Below are 19,068 nucleotides of genomic sequence, written 5' to 3' on the forward strand. Positions count from 1 at the left end.
ACAAAAACTCACCCTGTCCGTTGGATGGAGTCCATGGATTGCAACCAGATGAAAGTCAGTCAAACTCATTAAGAGGTTGGCAGTAGCCCGCTGGTCCCACTGGCGGGTTGCCGCCAACCCCCAGTTTCTGCTGCCTGACTTCCCGGTGCCACTTGGACATTACAAGTCCCTGAGGTGCGGGAAGTCAGGCATCGGATTTGGTAAGTTCCCATTCCTGTGAAGTTCCATAGGACTCCATGAGGATGGGGACTCAGAAGCACCGGCACCGTTTCTAACAGTGCCGGTGCTTCAGTGACAACTCTGCCTACCGGGGCCATTGCGCCCGGCAGGGTCACACCTGCTGGGCGCAACGGCCCCTGCGGGCAGACTTGTAGTGTGGTGGCCCAGAAACAAGGATGCCGGTTAGCAGCACCCTTGTTTCTGGACTGCCACACTCGTAATGAGGCCATTTCAATATGTCCCTACAGTCCATCCGCAGAACTGCAGTCAAAAGTATTATCAAGCTCTGTAAAAGGAATTTCCAGGGAAAAAGGTTGAATAAAATTCCAGATCTTGCTAAAATCCTAAAGTTCTTTTTTATCAATAAATATTGTGAGGATACAGGAGCTCAAACCACACGTGAACAAAATGTCCTTCAGCAAGAATCATGCTAAGCCTGGATAAGAAGATGGCATCTCCATGTATTAGTTGGGTGATACCAAAGCCCAGATAAGCCCAAGTCCCTTAGTCTAGATTTTACACACACTCCTGGGATCGCCACTGGCACGGCCTTCTGGAGAAAGGAGGGACTCGTTGCCACCTTGCGCTCTTTAGAACAGTTTAGCCGATGCACTGATGCGCTTCTAGGCATCTGGCCGACCTCTTTTTCTGCCACACCACAGGTTTTTGGTAACTGCGCCACTAGACGATAGTCCCTTCTGTGAGTGATTCCAGGGGCGGGACTAACAATGTGTACACACTACTAATACAGTTATTTTTTACCGATTGCCAGGAGATCCTCGCCCTGCCCCCATAGGTGTCGGACTTCCGTGACTCACCTATACTGAGCACTTCCGCGCCTTCTCCCGTGACCTCGATGTCGCTGCGGCTGTATCGATCGCTCTTAATGAATTCGGCTGTTTTTTGCGGTTCTCTCGTGCTGTGTGCGGAGCTACGTGATGCGCACATCTGGAGATTTTATGAGCGGTTTCATATTAAACGCCTCTTCATTGTGGAGATGCGTGCATGTGGGGGGTTGGCAGACCAACCAACTCTCCCGATTTTCGCGGGAGACTCCCGAATTTGCAGCCAAAAATGTTGGATTTCTACCTTTTCCTGACAAAAATGTACTTTCGTCCAAAGTAATTCAGTGCGGGATAAAATCCCCCTACTCTCGGTGCTAAATCTCCCATTTTACTGTTTTAAATGCTGGTCGGTAGGTATGTAGTTTGGCTCCCCGGGAGGGGCTGGTGGAGGTTATGCCAGCCAGATGAGATGGGCGAAACATGGGTGTGTGCTAAACTTTGATGGTAGGCCGCTGCATGATCTTGTGCCGTTAATATGCAGTTATCGTGAAGCAGGATAAAGGCTACATCGTACTTTTAATTATGGTCGCCATGTTTGATGCCGGTTTTTACTGCTGTAAAACCGCACTTATACAGACCGGCGCACTCTAATGGAGGTTTCAGGGACATTTTTACATGTTAAGGTGTTGTGTGGACAGCATACATGTCAACATATTCCACTCGGGATATGCTTGTCCTGGATTTAGAATGTGAAGTCAGGACTACCCATCCCAGAATGCAAAGAAAAAAGCAGGGCCGGCGCAGCATCTGAAATGGAACGGGCAATTGTGGGAATTTGGGACTGAAGGGTCTTTGTGTAGCTCCTGCTCAGGCAGTTCTCTCCCGTCTACCTGTGTCTATCGGGCAGAAGGGAGCGGCTGTGAGTATCACCCCAACATTCCCTATGTCTGTGCCCTGTCGCCTCTTATTTCTTCCTCTCCCTTCTGCCCGTTTTATTTTACTCACTGTCCATTTTCCCCCCTTTGGCGAGTAATTCTTAACATGACATGCCTAAAAAGGGCAAAGCTGGTCTATATTTGGAAGTCAAACTAAAAATCCATGCCTAACGTTTTGGGAGAAAGTTGCTACGGTGGAAAACATAAACACTCAATACTTTGATAAGAACACAGGTTTAATTTTACAGCTTTTGTTTTTCAAGTATGAGAACAAAACCGAAAATAAAGTGGCCGCTGGATTTGTAAAAATCCTAATCAGGCAACAGTGGGTGGAGGGAGGGGTGCAAGTAAACTTCCATCAGCACGTTTCAGACTACCTTTGAGAGGCTCCACAACTGGAAGTGATGTTTGAAACACACTGCGTTTCATAGGAGTCTTAAGTCCTGTCTTCTATTTTTGATCGTTTTGTTGTCTTATTTTGGATTTAAAAATACCCAGGCGGGCTTTTCAGAAACACTGTTGCCTCCCTCTCAACTCCTTGTTTCTTTTCTCCTCCTGAGTTGTCCACCATCTATTTCTACAGTCTCTTCTTTCTCTGGGCACCTCTGTAGCATTGCAGTCACCCCTTTGCTCGAACCCCTCTCAGTAGTTCTCAACATTTTCTCCTCACTCTGTAAATCATGTCCACCCTAGTTCCATTTTTCACCTCTCATTGTCTCTGCAACTATCCCCTCTCCTCCTTCATGCCTTTCCTGCCTCGCATCACAATGTGTTCCCTTCTCCTCCAATGGAATCACTGCTCCACCCTCTCATGATCAAGCCACATGCTCTTGAGGTTCGTGGCGTGTCCAGGGATTGGCCTGGGGTGGCACGTGCTACCCCTGGAATCTGATTGGCCACCCAGGTGCCACCACGTTATCGTAATCTATGATCATCACGCCACCCCTGCATAAGCCAGTGCTAGCTGGCGACTTTAACACGCAGCTAGAAATTGTTGGAGTATAGATTTGTATACAAGGACTATGATGAGCTATGGGAGATTCCTCGGTCACACAGTCGACCCTGTACTCCTAAAACGACCTTTGCCAACAAATGAATGCAGTAGATTAAGATTAAGGGGTGTAGGGCCTGTAAAGGTAGGATTTCCTGTGATATTCCCCTATGCCTACATGCGTCTCAGGGAACTACAAGACCGATATTGATTATATTTTAATACATATAGAAAGTTGGAAGTGGATTTTCAAGCCATGCAACGTATTGAAAGCGACCATGACCCCCTTATGATATCTCTTAGTCTTTCCTCGAAACACCCTCAAGCTATGAAGGTTAGGTGTATAGGTGAGTCATGGAAGTCCGACACCTAGGGGGGCAGGCCGAGGATCTCCTGGCAATCAGTAAAAAATAACTGTATTAGTAGTGTATGCACATTGTTAGTCCCGCTCCTGGAATCACTCACAGAAGGGACCGGACTATCGTCTAGTGATTTTTGGCAGCAGTTGGCTTCCTTGGTAAACCCTATTCTGATGAAACCAGGTGCTATAGGGACAGAGAGTACTTCGTCCCATGCTGGGTGGTTTGATCGGGAGTGTCGTCAAAAGAAGTCCCAATTATTGTCCCTCGCGAAATTGAAGGAGTGTAAGAGTGCTGAGGAACTAAGGTCAGCCAGGTGAGAATACAAAATCCTACTGGTGGAAAGGAGGGAGATGTTCCTTAAGAAGAAATGGGAGGTGCTTCAATTAGTAACTAGGAGGAAAAATGCTTCGGCCTTTTGGAAGATGGTTTCCGAGCATACTACGCTCCCGACTAGCTCCGCTCTGCATAATATTTGGGTTTCACACTTCAGCAAGTTCTAACAGGACTCTGGTATTCAATAATTCTTCAACTTTGAACCCATGGGATGGGAGGCCCTGATGTCACACTACGTGTTGGGCATCTCCCTAGAGGAGTTGGAGGAAGCAATTCTTTCACTGAAAAGGGGCAACGCACCAGGGTTAGATGCAATTCCAGAGGAGCTTTTTAGTACAGAAGTCGAAGTATGGGTCCCAGTTTTACAACATGTATTTTTAAATATTACGAGCCCTCACCTTGTCCCTACGTCAAGAGTGAAGCGATATTATAATGCCTGTTTTCAAAAAAGGGGACAAGGGTGACCCTCAAAGCTATAGAACCATTTCTTTAATTGACGTACCCTCAGACCTATGGGAACATTCTTTTAAAAAGGCTTGAGTACTGGATGTCTTTTAAATAATGTATTTTCAGATCTGCAGGCAGGTTTTCAACCGGGTATTGGTCTGGTGGACCACATTTTTAGGTTGTCTCTACTTAGTGACAAATATGTGAGACTTGGAAACCAACATCTTTTTTTTAGTATTCATTGACCTGTGAGTAGCTGTTGACTCAATTCCCGGATCAAGGCTATGGGTGTATCTGTTTCAATTGGGGGTTCCTGTTCACCTCTTAGCTGCAGTTCGCAGCCTGCATGTAGGCATCTATGCATGCGTTTGTACCCTCGTAGGTGATGGACTGTCCAAACCCTTCCCAATATTTAAGGGTGTTAAGCAAGGCTGCGTCATCGCTCCCACTCTCTTCAGCTTATATATAAATCAGATAGCTGTTGAGATTGTACAATGTGATATGGATGCCCTTATGTTGGGTGGGAGGAAAATAGGAATTCTCCTGTATGCTGAGGATATGGTTTTGATCAGCAAAACAAGAACAGCCATACAGAAGGCATTCATTGACTATGTTTGACTCAATATCAGTTAGGCTGGGCCTTTAAATCAATCTATCTAAAACCAATGTTATGCTGTGGTCAAAGATACGTAGGAATTATTTTCCCCCAGGTTCTATGGGGCACCCTTGGAACCTACAAAGAAGCTCTTTTGGACGTGCTGGCCCAAGATGGGGCCAGAGCGCTTCCATGGGTCAATTATGTATCTAATCTAAGTAGGAAACTTGGTTTTCCCCCACTATTTGCTCTTATGAACCAAGACTGTTTGATAACGAAAGACTGCATCAAACAAAAGTACAAGGATTGGTACTACAGGGTCACCTTTTTGGAGATTGGCTCGGTAAGCATAAAAGCAAAATATTTTGAGCTGAAATACTCTCTTGGCCAAGAAAAATACCTATCCTGTATCCAAGATAAGGAGGCACGTATTTTGTTTTTAAAAGCGAGGTTAGTGCTACTCCCTCTTGTAGGAGTTGCAAGCTCCTGGGGCAGAGCTGATTCATCTCTGGGTATAATCCCTGGGACAGGAAATGAAGACCTTACGCACTTCCTATGCTTAGGCCCCGTTTATAGGAGCTTGCCCCTCAAGTGGATTGTCCCCATCTACAAAAAGCATCATTTAGAAGACACTAAAGATGCCTTACAATTCTTTTTAAGTACTCAAAATAGTGCTGAGCTCCAAATCCAATGAAATTATTTGAAAGGTGCCTGGCGCCTGAGGAAGAAATGTATTTTGTAAAATGTCATGTTATGTTCGAAATGATTCGTTTTAGTGTTTTAAATGTTAATAGTGTATTTGATTGTTGTTATTGTGCTTGTATGGCAATATGCCATTTTACTACTACTACTACTACTACTACGGTGCCGCACTTGGGTCACCCCAGTTAAGAGCCTGGACACACCACTGCATGAGGTATTGAGTAACAAAAAGCCAATATTTCATTACAAGCTTTGCAATACTTTCAAATCTGGGATGTTGATTCGCCTGCTTGGCTTTCCCTGTGACCAATGGGGTTTGAGATTTAAATGTCCTGTCCCTTGTCCCCCCCCCCCCAAACCCCTTCTCACACAGCAGACGACTTGAGGGGCTACACGTCGCTTCCCGAAGAGGCCCTGAAGATCTTCAACTCCCTGCAGCAGCTGGAGGGTGAGGCTGATCCGGTGCCGCTGATGCAGGGCATCCTGCAGACCTGCCTGGACCTGGAGCTGCTCCGGGACGAGGTGTACTGCCAGCTCGTCAAGCAGACCACGGGCTCGCCGGCCCCCGGCCAGCCGGCCGACCTGTGCTACTGGCAGCTGCTCACTTGCATGAGCTGTACCTTCCTCCCCACCTCCACGGTGCTGCGCTTCCTTCGCTTCCACTTGAAGAGGTGAGTGGCCGGAAGGCTTAGGAACACTGCACAATCCCTCAATTAGACATGTCGTGTCATTATCCTAGCCTGAAATCCTGCACGGTGCAGATTTCTTTTGTTTTTTTTAACTCTTGACTTCTAGTCCTATTGCAGCACTTATTAAAAGGTTGCTAAACAAGCTATGGCATAGCAGTCTTGCCCACTCTCTGATGGGCATTTAAAATGAGTGAATCATTGTTGGGCTCATTGTCTGATATTCCTGTTTTCATTGTATTACTGTTATGTTATGTTACAGGTTCTTACACTGCTCACTGTTGCCACCTGCGCGGTTTCATGGCGCTCTATAACACTAAAAGAAATCATTTGTCCAGCTGGTTTCTTACCGGCTTGAATACGATCTCTCCCCTTCTCTAGAGGTACGCACGAGATGGAGAAACTATAGAATGCAATGCCATATTGTTGCATTCCCAGTCGCTGATGCCTCAACCATTGAAATCGGTCACTTAGCTGTGCCTGCTATCTGGCACCTTGCTCAGTATTCTGTTGCTTGTACACAGATTCAGTTCCTTCATTGCTTAGAGAGCAAATGAACTGCTTGTAGAAGAGAAATGCTTATTACTGCTTGGAAACTGTTATAACCATTCCAACTGCATACTAAGTGCTTGAGAAATGTTATGCAAGCAGCAAGCATTTAATCTTTGTCTAAGGTGGGATTTGCAAGAGCTGTGCTTTATCCATGGCCAAGTCAGTCTGAGCTTTATCAAGGACTGGGCGAGTCCAGGGGTTTTATAAGTGGCAGAGCAGGTCTGGTCTTTATTATGGGCAGGACAAGCCTGGGCTTTATCATGAACTGAGCATGGCAGGGCATGATCGGGTGCCGAGCAAACCTGTGCTTTATAAAGGGCTCTGAGAATGCCAATTTTATCAGGTGTTGAGCGGGTCTGGATTTTGGGCTTTACTGCAAGCTAAAAGTAGCCTGGGCTTTACTGCAAGCCGAGGGGAGCCTGGGCTTTACAGCATGCCGAGGGGAGCTTAGGCTTTACTGTGAGCCGAGGGGAGCTTGGGCTTTACTGTGAGCCGAGGGGAGCTTGGGCTTTACTGTGAGCCGAGGGGAGCTTGGGCTTTACTGCGAGCCGAGAGAGCCTGGGCTTCACTGCGAGCCGAGGGGAGGGGAGCTTGGGCTGTACTGTGATCCGAGGGAGCCCATGCTTTACTGAAAGAATCCGAGCTTTACTGCAAGCCGAGGGAGGTCTGGGCTGTACTGGGAGTTGAGGGGACCTGGGCTATACTGGGAGCTGAGGGGAGCCTGGGCTTTACTGCGAGCCGAGAGGGGGAGGCTAGGAGGCAAGGGGGGGTCTGGGCTGTTCTGCGAGTCGAGGGGGGTTTGGCCTGTACTGGGAGCCGAGGCAGTCTGGGAGCCAAGGGGAGGGGGTCTGGGTTGTACGGAGAGCCGAGGGAGCCTGGGCTTTACTGCGAGCCGAGCGGAGCTTGGGCTTTACTGCGAGCCGAGGGGAACTTGGGCTTCTCTGTGAGCCGACGGGAGCTTGGGCTTTACTGTGAGCTGAGGGGAGCTTGGGCTATACTGTGAGCCGAGGGAGCTCTGTGCTTTACTGCGAGACAAGAGAGCCTGGGCTTTACTGCGAGCCGAGGGGAGCTTGGGCTATACTGTGAGCCGAGGGAGCCCTGTGCTTTACTGCGAGCCGAGAGAGTCTGAGCTTTACTGCAGCCGAGGGAGGTCTCGGCTGTACTGGGAGCTGAGGGGACCTGAGCTATACTGGGAGCCGAGGGAACCTGGGCCATACTGGGAGATTATGTCTGGCTGTTCATTCATTTAAATGGCATTTTCAGAGGAACCCTCTATTCCCATTTCCCCATTCCCTGCAACGTCACTTCCGTTGATGTTCCGGAAATAAAAGGTCATTTTATCTACTCTTGCACACACTCCCGGTTCTCTCCTTTTCCCAACAAGTCGTGTCCGGGGGAGAACCAGGGCTGTGGGGGCAGTAACGTATTATGAAGCTTTTAAAATTCAAAGCATTACCCCACGCCCACTGCGCATGCGTGACTGTACACATGACCAAATCCTGCTTCATAGGTTTGAATTCTTCTCGCACGCGCGTCGAGCGCGCTGGAGCACGGCAGCGTGCTGATTGGCTCCACTGGAGTAACTTTGCTGAAAATGTTGGGGGGGGGGCATGACCTCTTAAGAAAAGGTGCCCATCCAAATGAATGGGGACATAATGGTGTGCCATGAAATTTGGGGGGACAAACACCCCCGCCCCCCCTAAAATTACGCCCATGATTGGCTCGACCTCCCTCCCTTATTCAGGCTCGTGGAGAGTCTTCACCTGATGTGCTGCTCGTGAGCAGCGTCTCCTCTCGGTCTGTGGGAGCTCCAAGCTACTTCTCAAAATAGCTCCACGGTGAGCAGCCAAGATTTTAGGGGGCGAGAGGGCACTTAATCCGGGATGTGTTGGCCGGCATGAAATGGTGTTAATGCGAGAGAGACAGTGGAAGGGGGAGGGTGTCAGCGTGGCTTTCCTTTCCATTGGAAAATACCCAGATATAGTTCTGCAAAGGTCAACCCGCTATTAATAATAGGAATATATTGTATCTGTTCTCAAAGCCCTGATGAGAGATGCTGTTATCACACCAGTGCGTTGTTTTCATTTTAACAACGCGAGAGCCTAATTTGACCTTCCTCAGTGATGCGACCTTGTGATGCAGCTTGAACGCAGGTCCGGGTTGCAGCAGGTGCATGAGCTCACTGAGCCATCTTACCGGCTTGTGCGCACGGGAGCCAGGCGGCTTGATATTGCCAATATTTCTGGAGGCCGCTTCTTGGGTATGGGCTAACTAAAACGACCTCGCGGGATAGCAGCTACACAAATTGCAGTGTTTATAGGAAACTTGCGGCAAAGGCGCGTCTAGAACATTGCCCAGTGAGGTCCTGGTGTTGGGAGTGACTGGAATACAGGTGCACAAGGTTGTATTCTGCATCTAGAAGGTATGCACTCTCCCGGATTGTTTGGAACAGAGGCAAAATCGGGCACTCTCTATTAGCTGTGCAATGGCTGAATAATTTATTATTATTATTTTTTTCAATTTGTGAGTAAGTCATCAAAATCATGACTTTTAACATAACATTATCAAAGAAAGCAGCAAAAATCAACTCACGTAATAATAAATAGAAAAGAGAATAGAGAAAAGAAAAAAAACCAAGATCATAAAATCTAAGAGTAACACAATGAATTCTAAAATCAAAGTAAAAGAAAAGAGCAGTCCATCATGACTCTTAAATCCATTTTGAATACATAATTTGAAGATGGTGCAAAGGGGGTGGGCACTGCGCTGTTTCTGATAGGAAGGTGGTCACTCCGGACAATGGAGGTGAAGGACACTTCTTTATTTGCAGGTAACACATAAGGTGGGCACAAAGCCCCTGGGGCATCCTCGAGAGCCAGGCTCACCTACTACCAACTATCTTTCCAGGATTCCCCAGGCACTCCAGGTTCCCAATTCACCCCAACACTCAGGGGTGGACTGGCCTATAGGGAACTCTTGAGATTTCCTGCTAGGCCTCTGCACCCTGGGCAGGGGTGGACTGGCCTATAGGGAACTCTGGAGATTTCCTTCTAGGCCTCTGCACCCTACGCAGGGGTGGACTGGCCTATAGGGAACTCTGGTGATTTCCTGCTAGGCCTCTGCACCCTGGGCAGGGGTGGACTGGCCTATAGGGAACTCTGGAGATTTCCTTCTAGGCCTCTGCACCCTAGGCAGGGGTGGACTGGCCTATAGGGAACTCTGGTGATTTCCCGGCAGGCCTGTGCACCCTGGGCAGGGGTGGACTGGCCTATAGGGAACTCTGGTGATTTCCCGGCAGGCCTGTGCACCATGGGCCCCTTTTGTGTGGTCACCTATTTTATTTCCAAATGTTCTCATAGGAAAAGGGTTGGGCTTGCTGAAACTGTGTCATGTTGGGCCATTTTTCCAAATTATATTCCAGGTCCTCTTTTGGTGCCCAGTCCACCCCTGCCAACAATCCATGTTCCTACATCGCTAACATTACACACAACCACATGGAACGCACCTCCCACTTTCCATCACAGCACTACCCAAATGCACACATCGCCCACACACGCTTGGAAGCACCAGAACACAATATCACATATAACAGAATATACAACCAACGGGCAGCATTGGGTCCCCCGTTTGTCCAGTCGGCTGGCCGGAGCACCCACATGATGACACAAAGTCTCACCAAGACTTCTTTGCCACCCTGCCTTTGTTCCATACCGTTCTATCTCCCATGACCACTGCTTCATCATACCCTCTCAGGACTCTGTGCAGACTCCATAATGTGCTGCTCCCATTTTCTAAATCCCTGGCCAGGCAGGCTGTTGATTTACATCTGTTTGGAGAGGCAGTGGAGACCATTACAAGTTGGCTAGTATCCCGCCGGTAATTTTGGCAGGATACCGTCTCCACCACCTAACATCCCAGTATTACTGGGATATTACAGACGGCAGAAAGAGCGGTAAATCCCCATTCCATGGCATCCATTGGGACTCCATGGAAGGGATTGCCGGTATTTCCGGCACCAGTAACAATACCGGCAGTTTTTTGCCTATATCAGTGACCCTCGCATTAGGTTTCCATGCCTAAATTGCACGCCTTAATTGAAACAATCGTATATGTCTCCCACCACGCACATGCATAGCGGACAGCATGTATGTTTTAAAAATAATCTATTTATAATGCATCTATACAGCCAAAAGGTGTTTCAAGGTGCATCAAGACAAGGGGAGGGAGGAATCAGGAAGAAGACAAACATTAACGTTCCTACTAGAATTTTGCTTGGGTTTTGCAGGTGCAAAAAGCATTCAGTGAACCACATAGATTCCAGCTTCTTCTCCTGCATAAATTCAATGCGGAGGCAGATACAGGTCGATTTGATACAGAGCGGGAGCAGTTTTAACGGTCCGTTCCCCATCCCCGTTCATCAAAGGCACGAAGTGGATCTCAATTTACTAGCAGAGTCATCCGCCATTGTTTCTGGAGTGCCCAAAGAAATGACTGTTTCCACTAATCCTGCATATTTAGAGGACTTGCCTTTCCCAAATGCAAACTGTTATCACTCAACATTAGCGCCTCCAAGCTTTTAAGTGCGCGCTGGCTGGTAAGGTAACTGGTCTTATATAGCGCCCTTCTGCCAATAATGTTGGCCTTGCTGCATTGAGCTCTGCAAGAAAGAGGGGTGGGGGCGTTGGTGGGATAGAGGAAACGGAGAGGCATAAAAACCTGGGGTGTTGATGAATCCCGGATGGCAGTACCCGTTAACTGGGTGCCGATGTGGTGAGATGTTATATGCCAGGGCAGGTTAGCCGTAAAGGCAGCCCTGCTTGTGTACAGTGTTCCAATTGTTGTTTTATTGCTCTTGTGCGTAAGGTGCATAACAATTGCCATTCCACAAAAAAACAATACATTTTGTTGTGCGTCAAAAAACAAAATGTGAACCCTCACCAGCTGTCTGTGACTGGTCTGACGCTGTACCTAGAAAGGAGTGTTGGGTCCTGGGGCAATTAGAAGAGGCCTTGCCCCTCATGCTACACCATGTCTATCCCACTGGGGGAACACTGCTTCTAAGGGCTGCAGCCGTGGATTCTATGTGTTTTTTTTGTTGTTAAACTTTAATCTGATAATGTGATGCAACCTGGGTGCTGTGCCGGTGACAGCCCCTAGCCCGATTCACATTTTCTAACTCTTGGCAGGAGTCTACTCGAAGGTAAATTATTGTCCCATTCCCCCTGACAATGCTGGGCATTTCTCTTGGTCCTCTGTGGGAGTCCTGCCCCCAATCCATTGTTCTCCCAAGCTCTTGATGCGAGTCTGGACAGGGCACTGCAGCCGGTGCACACTCCACAGGAGCTTGCTGGGAATCTTCTCGGGGTACTTTCTCATCTAGGCCTGGACATTCTTTCTTTCTTGATTCATAAAGCAAATAAAGTATAAAGCATAAAGTAATTTGTTGGGAACTGGGGGATTAAAACTCTTGTCCCATGTTTCCAGTGCTGGGGCGTTAACCACTACACATGCTTTCCTGTAATAGCTGTATCTTGTTACATGTATTTGTATTTATTGTGTTTATATAGCGCTTTCATCCAAAGCGCTTTACATTATAACAAGATACATAGAAATATATAACAGTAGAAGTAATTTACAAGACATGAATCACGTGACTGGGATCCGGTGTGTACTGCAGCTCTTGGGAGTTGCTGAGTTTGTGATTGGAATCTGAAATGGACTTTTTTCTCTTTAAACTTCTAGAACGCGAGAGAAGTTTCCGGACACTGAGATGGACCGGTACTGCATTTTTATCTCTGACTCCCTGGAGAAGACCAAGGTACGCGAATGCGTGCCCTCGTGGGAGGAGATCTCCGTCCTCATGCACCGCCAGCCAATCCCCTGCACCGTGCACTACCCCGGCGCTGGCTCCTGCAAGATCACGATCAACTCCCACACGACGGCAGAGGAGGTGAGCTTCTCTCCCGCCCACAGCGGTATACTGGCACGGCCCACCTGTGGCCTGATGGTAGCACCATGTGCTGCTAGGACGAAGATCAGGACTTGGACATGCTACGTAAGTGCTGTGTTTGGGGTCCCAGGGCGTGGATCAGTTGGTCCCCACTGCGTGGGGTCGGGGGAGAAGGGACTGCAGGTACCAGTTAGCACAGAAGGCTTTGCTTTGAGAGAGAGTTACCTACCACGCCTGCCATTGTTTGTGTGAGGGGACATTGGGCTTGTAGCAAACAATACCTCTAACACCGGTGGTGAGTATCCACGATGCTCAGAGCTGCTAATTCCTCCACCCTATGCCTTAATGACTAGGCTGCGGACTCAAGTCTTCACATATACAGTAGCGCACCACCAGGGGTGTTGCTAGGTCTGGAAAAGAGGTGGGGCTACGCTGATGTCGGGACTGCCGGAACTGGGGGCTAGCTAGTCTTTTGGTTGTAGCTCCTGAGATTCTATCCCGGGCTACAACCAAAAGACCAGGGGCTATAACCCCCTTAGCCCCCCCTAGCAACGCCTCTGCGCACCACCATGTTCCAGTCAAATATCCACTCTTCCCTTCAGCTTTCCCAGCATGCCACAGTTCTAAGTAGAGACGAGATGTCCCTTTAACAACTGTAGGAGATTAACAGTGTTCTCATGTTAATGTTAAAGGACATTTGTACCGTGCACTATCACCACCGGAGTGGTCCCCTGGCGCTCTGGCGGCTCTGAAAGAGAAGGGGGGGTTGAGTTAGTGGGAGGAAGCAGGAAAAAGTGCAAGAGAGCAGTGATGTGCTGTTGGCGGCCTCAGCCCAGTGGGTCCGTTGGCTGGGCCTGGGGTGTTTGCGGCCGGTTGTCGTCGTGTACTGTTGTGTGTTTTTGTTTTTTTGTTGTAATGTAGTGAAGTTTGTGCGGTTTGTTGTGCTGTAGGTTTTGATTGTGTTTGGTTTGGAGTTTGAGAGGTGTATGCAGAAAGGGAAATTGTTAATTAGGGTTGGTTAGTTTGCGTCTCTATCCTGAATTGAGGCGCTCGGCTTGCGTAGTCTCCCCTGATGCGGCTCTGTCCTGATCTGGGTCCGATTGGTAGAACGGGTTCCTTACTCCTCTGTCCCCAACCTCTAACATGCTCTCTCATAGCTCCCCTCATCCTCCCTTCATACTCCTGTGGCCAATGCACCTGCCTATGTCAACCTCTCAGGAAGTGTGGTGATAGCCAATATCTCGACAATTCAACGCTACTGTGGTACCTGGTGGTAACTAAGGGGCGGGCGAAAGTGTTGGTGGGATTGTCTGGGATAGTTGACTCAGTCTCTGTGCGTGCCACCTGTGTTCCAATCTATCCGGTGTCATCCGTCCAGGTGCCGTGGGAGCTATCCTCTCGGGTCGGGGATGTCCGTGTCCTTTCCGGCTTAGTCGTCCTTTTTCCGGTTTTGGTTTCCAGATTTAGTCTGTGGTGTTGAAGAGCCAGATTTTTAGTGATTTCCTGAATTTTAGGTGATCTTCAGTGTTTCTTATTTCTTTTGGGATGTTGGTCCAGGTTTTTGCAGCTAAGTGGTAGAAAGAGGTGCCTCCAAGTTTTTTCTTAAGGTATGGTTTGAGTTCCAGGCGGATTTCGTTGCTTGATCGGAGGGGTCTCGTTGGTTTGTAGACTGTTATTTTCTTTTGTAGGAATTCTGCTCCTTGTCCGCTGATTGCCCTGTGCGTTATGCACATTGTTTTGAAGGTGATGCGTCGTTTTACTGGGAGCCAATGTACTGTTTTTAGGGCTGGAGTGATGTGGTCAGGTCATGATGCAACAGGCCTGCTCCGACTGTCGGCGAAAATTGCGCTACCCCTATGAGGGAGCAACACCACTCCAGACTATACAGGAATACCAAAGAACTCGCACGAGCATACTCTCCTGGCTGTATGACAATCCTACGCCTGCTCCAGAATGTAGAACGCCACAATAGTCACAGGAGACCACAACAGAGCACACAAATGTAGCAAAATACCAACGTAGTTGCAGCAACCCCACTCTGAGTGTGGGAGTACCCGGCAGTGCTCACACGTGACCACCATTGCGCTACCAACCGTGTATTGGTACATAACCCAGACCATAAACTCTACTCTTACACAGTGCTTAGAGGGGACTGCCGCTCCAGCATCCCATTGGAGGACGTGGCGACTGAGTGGGAAGGGATTAGGTAAACAGAGGGAAATGTCCGCTTTTCACATGTCTTGTTCCTCTTTTGCCGCCATGTTTTTTTTTTTACCACAGAGCACACGCCCGGCACCTAAATTGAATTTGTTTTCAGGGTGCCTGGGTACCATGGCTAATTCAGCAAGCGGCCCTGGGTGCTGGGTTGTTTGCAGGCGTCTGACAGTGTCAGTGATTTGTGAAAGAAAGGCATGGTCTGGGAACGGGCAGCATATGCAACATTCGCACAAGCAAGAGGGTTCTTTTAAACATGAATGGAGTCTGTTCTCTTTTTGGCATTCTATTACGGTTACTCATTGTGTGGCCCACCACACCTTTTGAACTACAACTGACATGATTGCTTGCTACTGACTAACTGGCTATGGCTAAAGGAAGTTGAAGTCCAAAACATCTGGAGGGACAAATAATGAGTAACCAAAACTGCAACAGCAGATGCCTTGGACAGAGCTCTGAAGCTTTTTCATGCCATGCCTGAGAGTCACCCAGTGCCAGTTCTGAAGTTTCTTCATGCCAAGCCCAAGAGTCACCCAGTCCCGATTTATTATTTTCTGTTGGATTTCTGGAACTTATAGTCCTAAATAAAAAAAGGGTAAGATAAAACTACAATTCTCAGAATTCCAAGAAAGAAAAAACCTGGATGGGATGACTTCCTCTGTCATGGAATCGGGATGCTTAAAATTTCAGTATAACGACGTCTTATCTCTTGGTATAGTCGCAGTTATAACTGTTGACAACTTGGTAAATTGTTGAAATTGTCCCACGTCAGTCTTGACCCACAAGGCACATACTCCATCCTATTCACGTTTCCCTCCAACTTCATCCCTCTCACACTCACTGGTATCACCAGATAACAATCCAGGGTGACATGAGACCAGGGCCTTACTGGCACCCATTGGTCAGGTGTCATGAAAACACTAGGTTTTATTCCCTAACTGCAGCATAATATGCACTCTGTGACTGGAATTAGATGGACCTGCAAGGCGAGTATGCTTCCCTGCTGGGTTGTAGGGGCTGCTTCAGCCTCCTTCTCCTCCCCTATTCCCTTAGTATTCTGGGCTTTCATATGCTGGTAGAAATATTCATATTTATATTTTTTCAGGAAGATGTCACTTGTAATGAAAACGTAACTATTAGATGAATCTAAAAGACCCTCTGTGCCTTTAGACTTTTGGATGGGGCGGGGTGGTTCAGAGGTGGTATGTTTGTAGGGGTGGCTGACAGTTGAGTATCTGGACCCACAATTTTATTAAAACTTCCCTACAGCGTTAGATCCTGGAAGCTGGGGCAGAAGTGGCACTAAAGGCTGTCTGTTGCGTCAACTGGGCAGTCTGGCGTTTCCTCTACGTTGCGCGCCTTAACGGACTTCCTTCTCTTCAGGTGGTGGTGATGATGCTGGACGAGCTAAGCCTGGGGCATTCGCGAAATATTTTTGCACTATATGAACAGAACAACCACTGCGAGCGGGCCGTGGGCAAGACCACCATAGTGGCGGACATCCTCACCAGGTTTGAAAAGTAAGTCCCTGGGCGCTGCAATTGGTGTTAATGGACCACTCCAGTCAAAAATGTATTTGTTTTATTGGTAGAGTTGATGTCTGGTGGGTTTTTGTGAAGCTCTGAACATGTGACACACTGCCTCCATTTTCAAGGCGGGGCTTCCCTTGTGATGCATCGGAGCAGGAGTTCAATACGAGACAGCAAAGGCTTCCAACATTAGACCTAAGGTAATGGGCCAGTTTATCTGGCTTCTTGCTGAACACTCCAGCACTGATATGTTTTAAAGGAAGTCCCACCTTCGGAAAGATATTCATGAGCAGCTCCGAGACCAGAGTGTTCAAGGTAAATCTCTCCTCAGTAAGGTCCAAAGGGAGAATAAAGCTCAGATGTGAATGGAGAAGACGCCAACAACAGCCAAAATAAATAGAGCATGCATATGCCTTCAGAGGTCAGCTTTGATTGGTCCAAATAAAGATAAATTAATGGCTGCCGACCAATCATTCATGGGCCCCTAGGGCCGGAGGCTCTATAAGGGATCCCCCTACTACTCTTTTGTGAACTGCGCACATCCCAAGTGTCGTCGCAGATTCGATAGAGCGGTAAAGCATTCTGGCTGCCCTTGATGGCTGACAGGGCACCCATATCGCTTCCTAGACCTGGCTGGCGGCCTTGGTGTGACTGACCTCTGCAGGTCTTCCTCTTAGGTCATGGTGAGTCTGTGGGATCGGCCACTTCGGTGGCCGGCGTTTAACATGGAGTTGAGCTTTGTCAGAACCGCTTCTGTCGGGTCATAAGGCTCAACAACCTTAGTGGAGATACACCTCTGCAACTAGTCTATGGAGGAAGATGGTCTTTGGCAGAACTTTTTGACTCCTGGATGCAGGGACTATCTCCAGTCACCCATCAGCAGTTTGCACTGAGCAACTAGTGCTGCGGTTTCAAGCTCTGGAACGAAAAATGTTCATCAAACATGGGGCTGCCGTTCCCCCGGTAAAATGGTTAGTGATGCTCCCTTCTCTAAATGGATTTGTGGGTATTCCCCCAAAACAAGCAAGCTTTTCACCAGTAACCGGTGCCAGGCTCGGACTGTCCTATAAGTCAATAGGGCAATGCCCGAACCAAAAACACAAAATGCTAGAGTGGGCCAGTTCTTTGGGTCAAAGTGGGGCATTTTCTTGGCTGCTGTGGGCAAGTTTGATGAGTTGTTTCAATATGCGGCTAGTAGTCTGCACCAGTGTTGCTGAATAGTCTTCAAATATCACAATTTGCATAACATTGTATCAAAAAACTCCCTCTTGGCAACTATTCAAACAGTCTGTCACAAAAGGAATGAATTGCTATTTGCAACCATGGGCCACTTTTTGATTGGGGCCCCGAGATCATTTTCTGCCTTAGTCGGACCCCGGCCGGTGCAGTGGTGATGCACCCTTTGACCCCTCCTCTCTGTTTTCTTAGACACGCAGGTGTGGAGAAGAACGTGGACGACCCTCGACGCCTGGTCTTCAAGCTCTACTGCTTCCTGGACATGGACAGCGTGCCCAAAGATGGCGTCGAGTTTGCCATTCTCTTTGAGCAGGTAGGAATGCGCTGTGGAGGGTTGTGGGAGGAGCTAGTGAATGCAAGTGCTGGCGCTATTGGCTATTTAAAGGCAAAGTGCTGCCGTAGGGATGACATCACCTATCTCAGACCAAACCACAATGATATACATTTTCTTTGCAGCATCGTTGTATGATATGAAAATGTCATCTGTGAAATTTAGTGATTGCATAACATTTAATTGCTTAATATTGCCATTTTGTGAGGTCAGTTTCATTGCACATTACTGTTTAGAAAATAACAAAAGCTGTAGCTTTTCCAAACATCGTTGGAAGGAAATACTGTGTCTCTCTGCCAGAGAGCGGAGATCTGATGTTCCACGCTTCCTGCGCCACCACTCCTGCATGACATTCTCTTCCTTCGCTTGTATTGTCCTTTGTTTGTGTCTGTGCAAACAGAACCGGACTTGCCCGGTGCATTTTTGCCACAGCCTGATGATTTCACGTTTTGCTGCAGAACTCTGCATTTCTTTCAGTGGGGATGGTAAGGGTCTTGAGAGGCGGGACAGGGAAGGGAAATACTTAATTTTAATATTAAGGAGGGGTTGCTTGCTGGTAGAAGAGGTGTATGGAAGGAGAGTTCAAGGGAAACCTAGAGACTGAAGCCAACTCTCACTTGTCTGACCGCAAGCCAGCTTGGCACCAAGCCTATACAAAAGAGAGTAGGAGGGCGCAAGCCTTCTCCGTGGACCAAGGGCACAGGACTTCCGCACACTCTCTACTGTGTACTGATGCGTCTTCTGTATGATGTGGCCTTTTGACGTGGGCCTTTGCAGCATATTGCAATGTCTCTGAGGCACTCGGAATCATCCGTAAGGAAGCCAGTATATAGTAGGTTATTGGATTTTTCACTGGGCTCTGCTGCAATTTGGATGCTCTCCAGGCGCTCTGGCAGATCGGAAGGGTGGGGTGGGGGAGAGGGTAAAATGCAAGATGGCTTTGCTGTTATGTTGATGCATGCAGACTGGAAGTCCCCATGCTCTGCATGAGGGTCCGTTTCTAGGTGTTCTGTGTCGAGAAAGAGGCATTTGCGTCTGCAGGGGAGCCTCGGGCAGCCATGCTTCTGGGGTGCATTGACCCAGGGGTATGTAATCTAGTTGTAAAAGTGTATTGCTCTGACATTTGATGTCTTTATTGCCCTGTGTGGGTGGCTTAGTTGGTATGCATCTTGTGTGATGGAGGATATCACTTTCGTATTTT

The 19,068-nt window shown here is 48.2% G+C and overlaps 1 protein-coding gene across 2 annotated transcripts in view; it reads left to right on the forward strand.

The window, feature by feature from the left end:
- Positions 1-19,068, forward strand: part of PLEKHH3 (pleckstrin homology, MyTH4 and FERM domain containing H3) — a 315,427-nt gene that overhangs the window by 267,799 nt on the left and 28,560 nt on the right. The window contains exons 7-10 of one of the 2 annotated variants that reach the window (XM_069634421.1): positions 5,743-6,040; positions 12,350-12,557; positions 16,155-16,291; positions 17,729-17,849. In XM_069634421.1, coding sequence (XP_069490522.1) covers positions 5,743-6,040; positions 12,350-12,557; positions 16,155-16,291; positions 17,729-17,849 — 764 coding nt within the window. The remainder of the gene's footprint in view (positions 1-5,742; positions 6,041-12,349; positions 12,558-16,154; positions 16,292-17,728; positions 17,850-19,068) is intronic. The other variant, XM_069634422.1, reaches the window with a different exon arrangement.

Source organism: Ambystoma mexicanum, chromosome 13 (assembly GCF_040938575.1).
Source record: "Ambystoma mexicanum isolate Mex_15411 chromosome 13, UKY_AmexF1_1, whole genome shotgun sequence".
NCBI lineage: Eukaryota > Metazoa > Chordata > Amphibia > Caudata > Ambystomatidae > Ambystoma > Ambystoma mexicanum.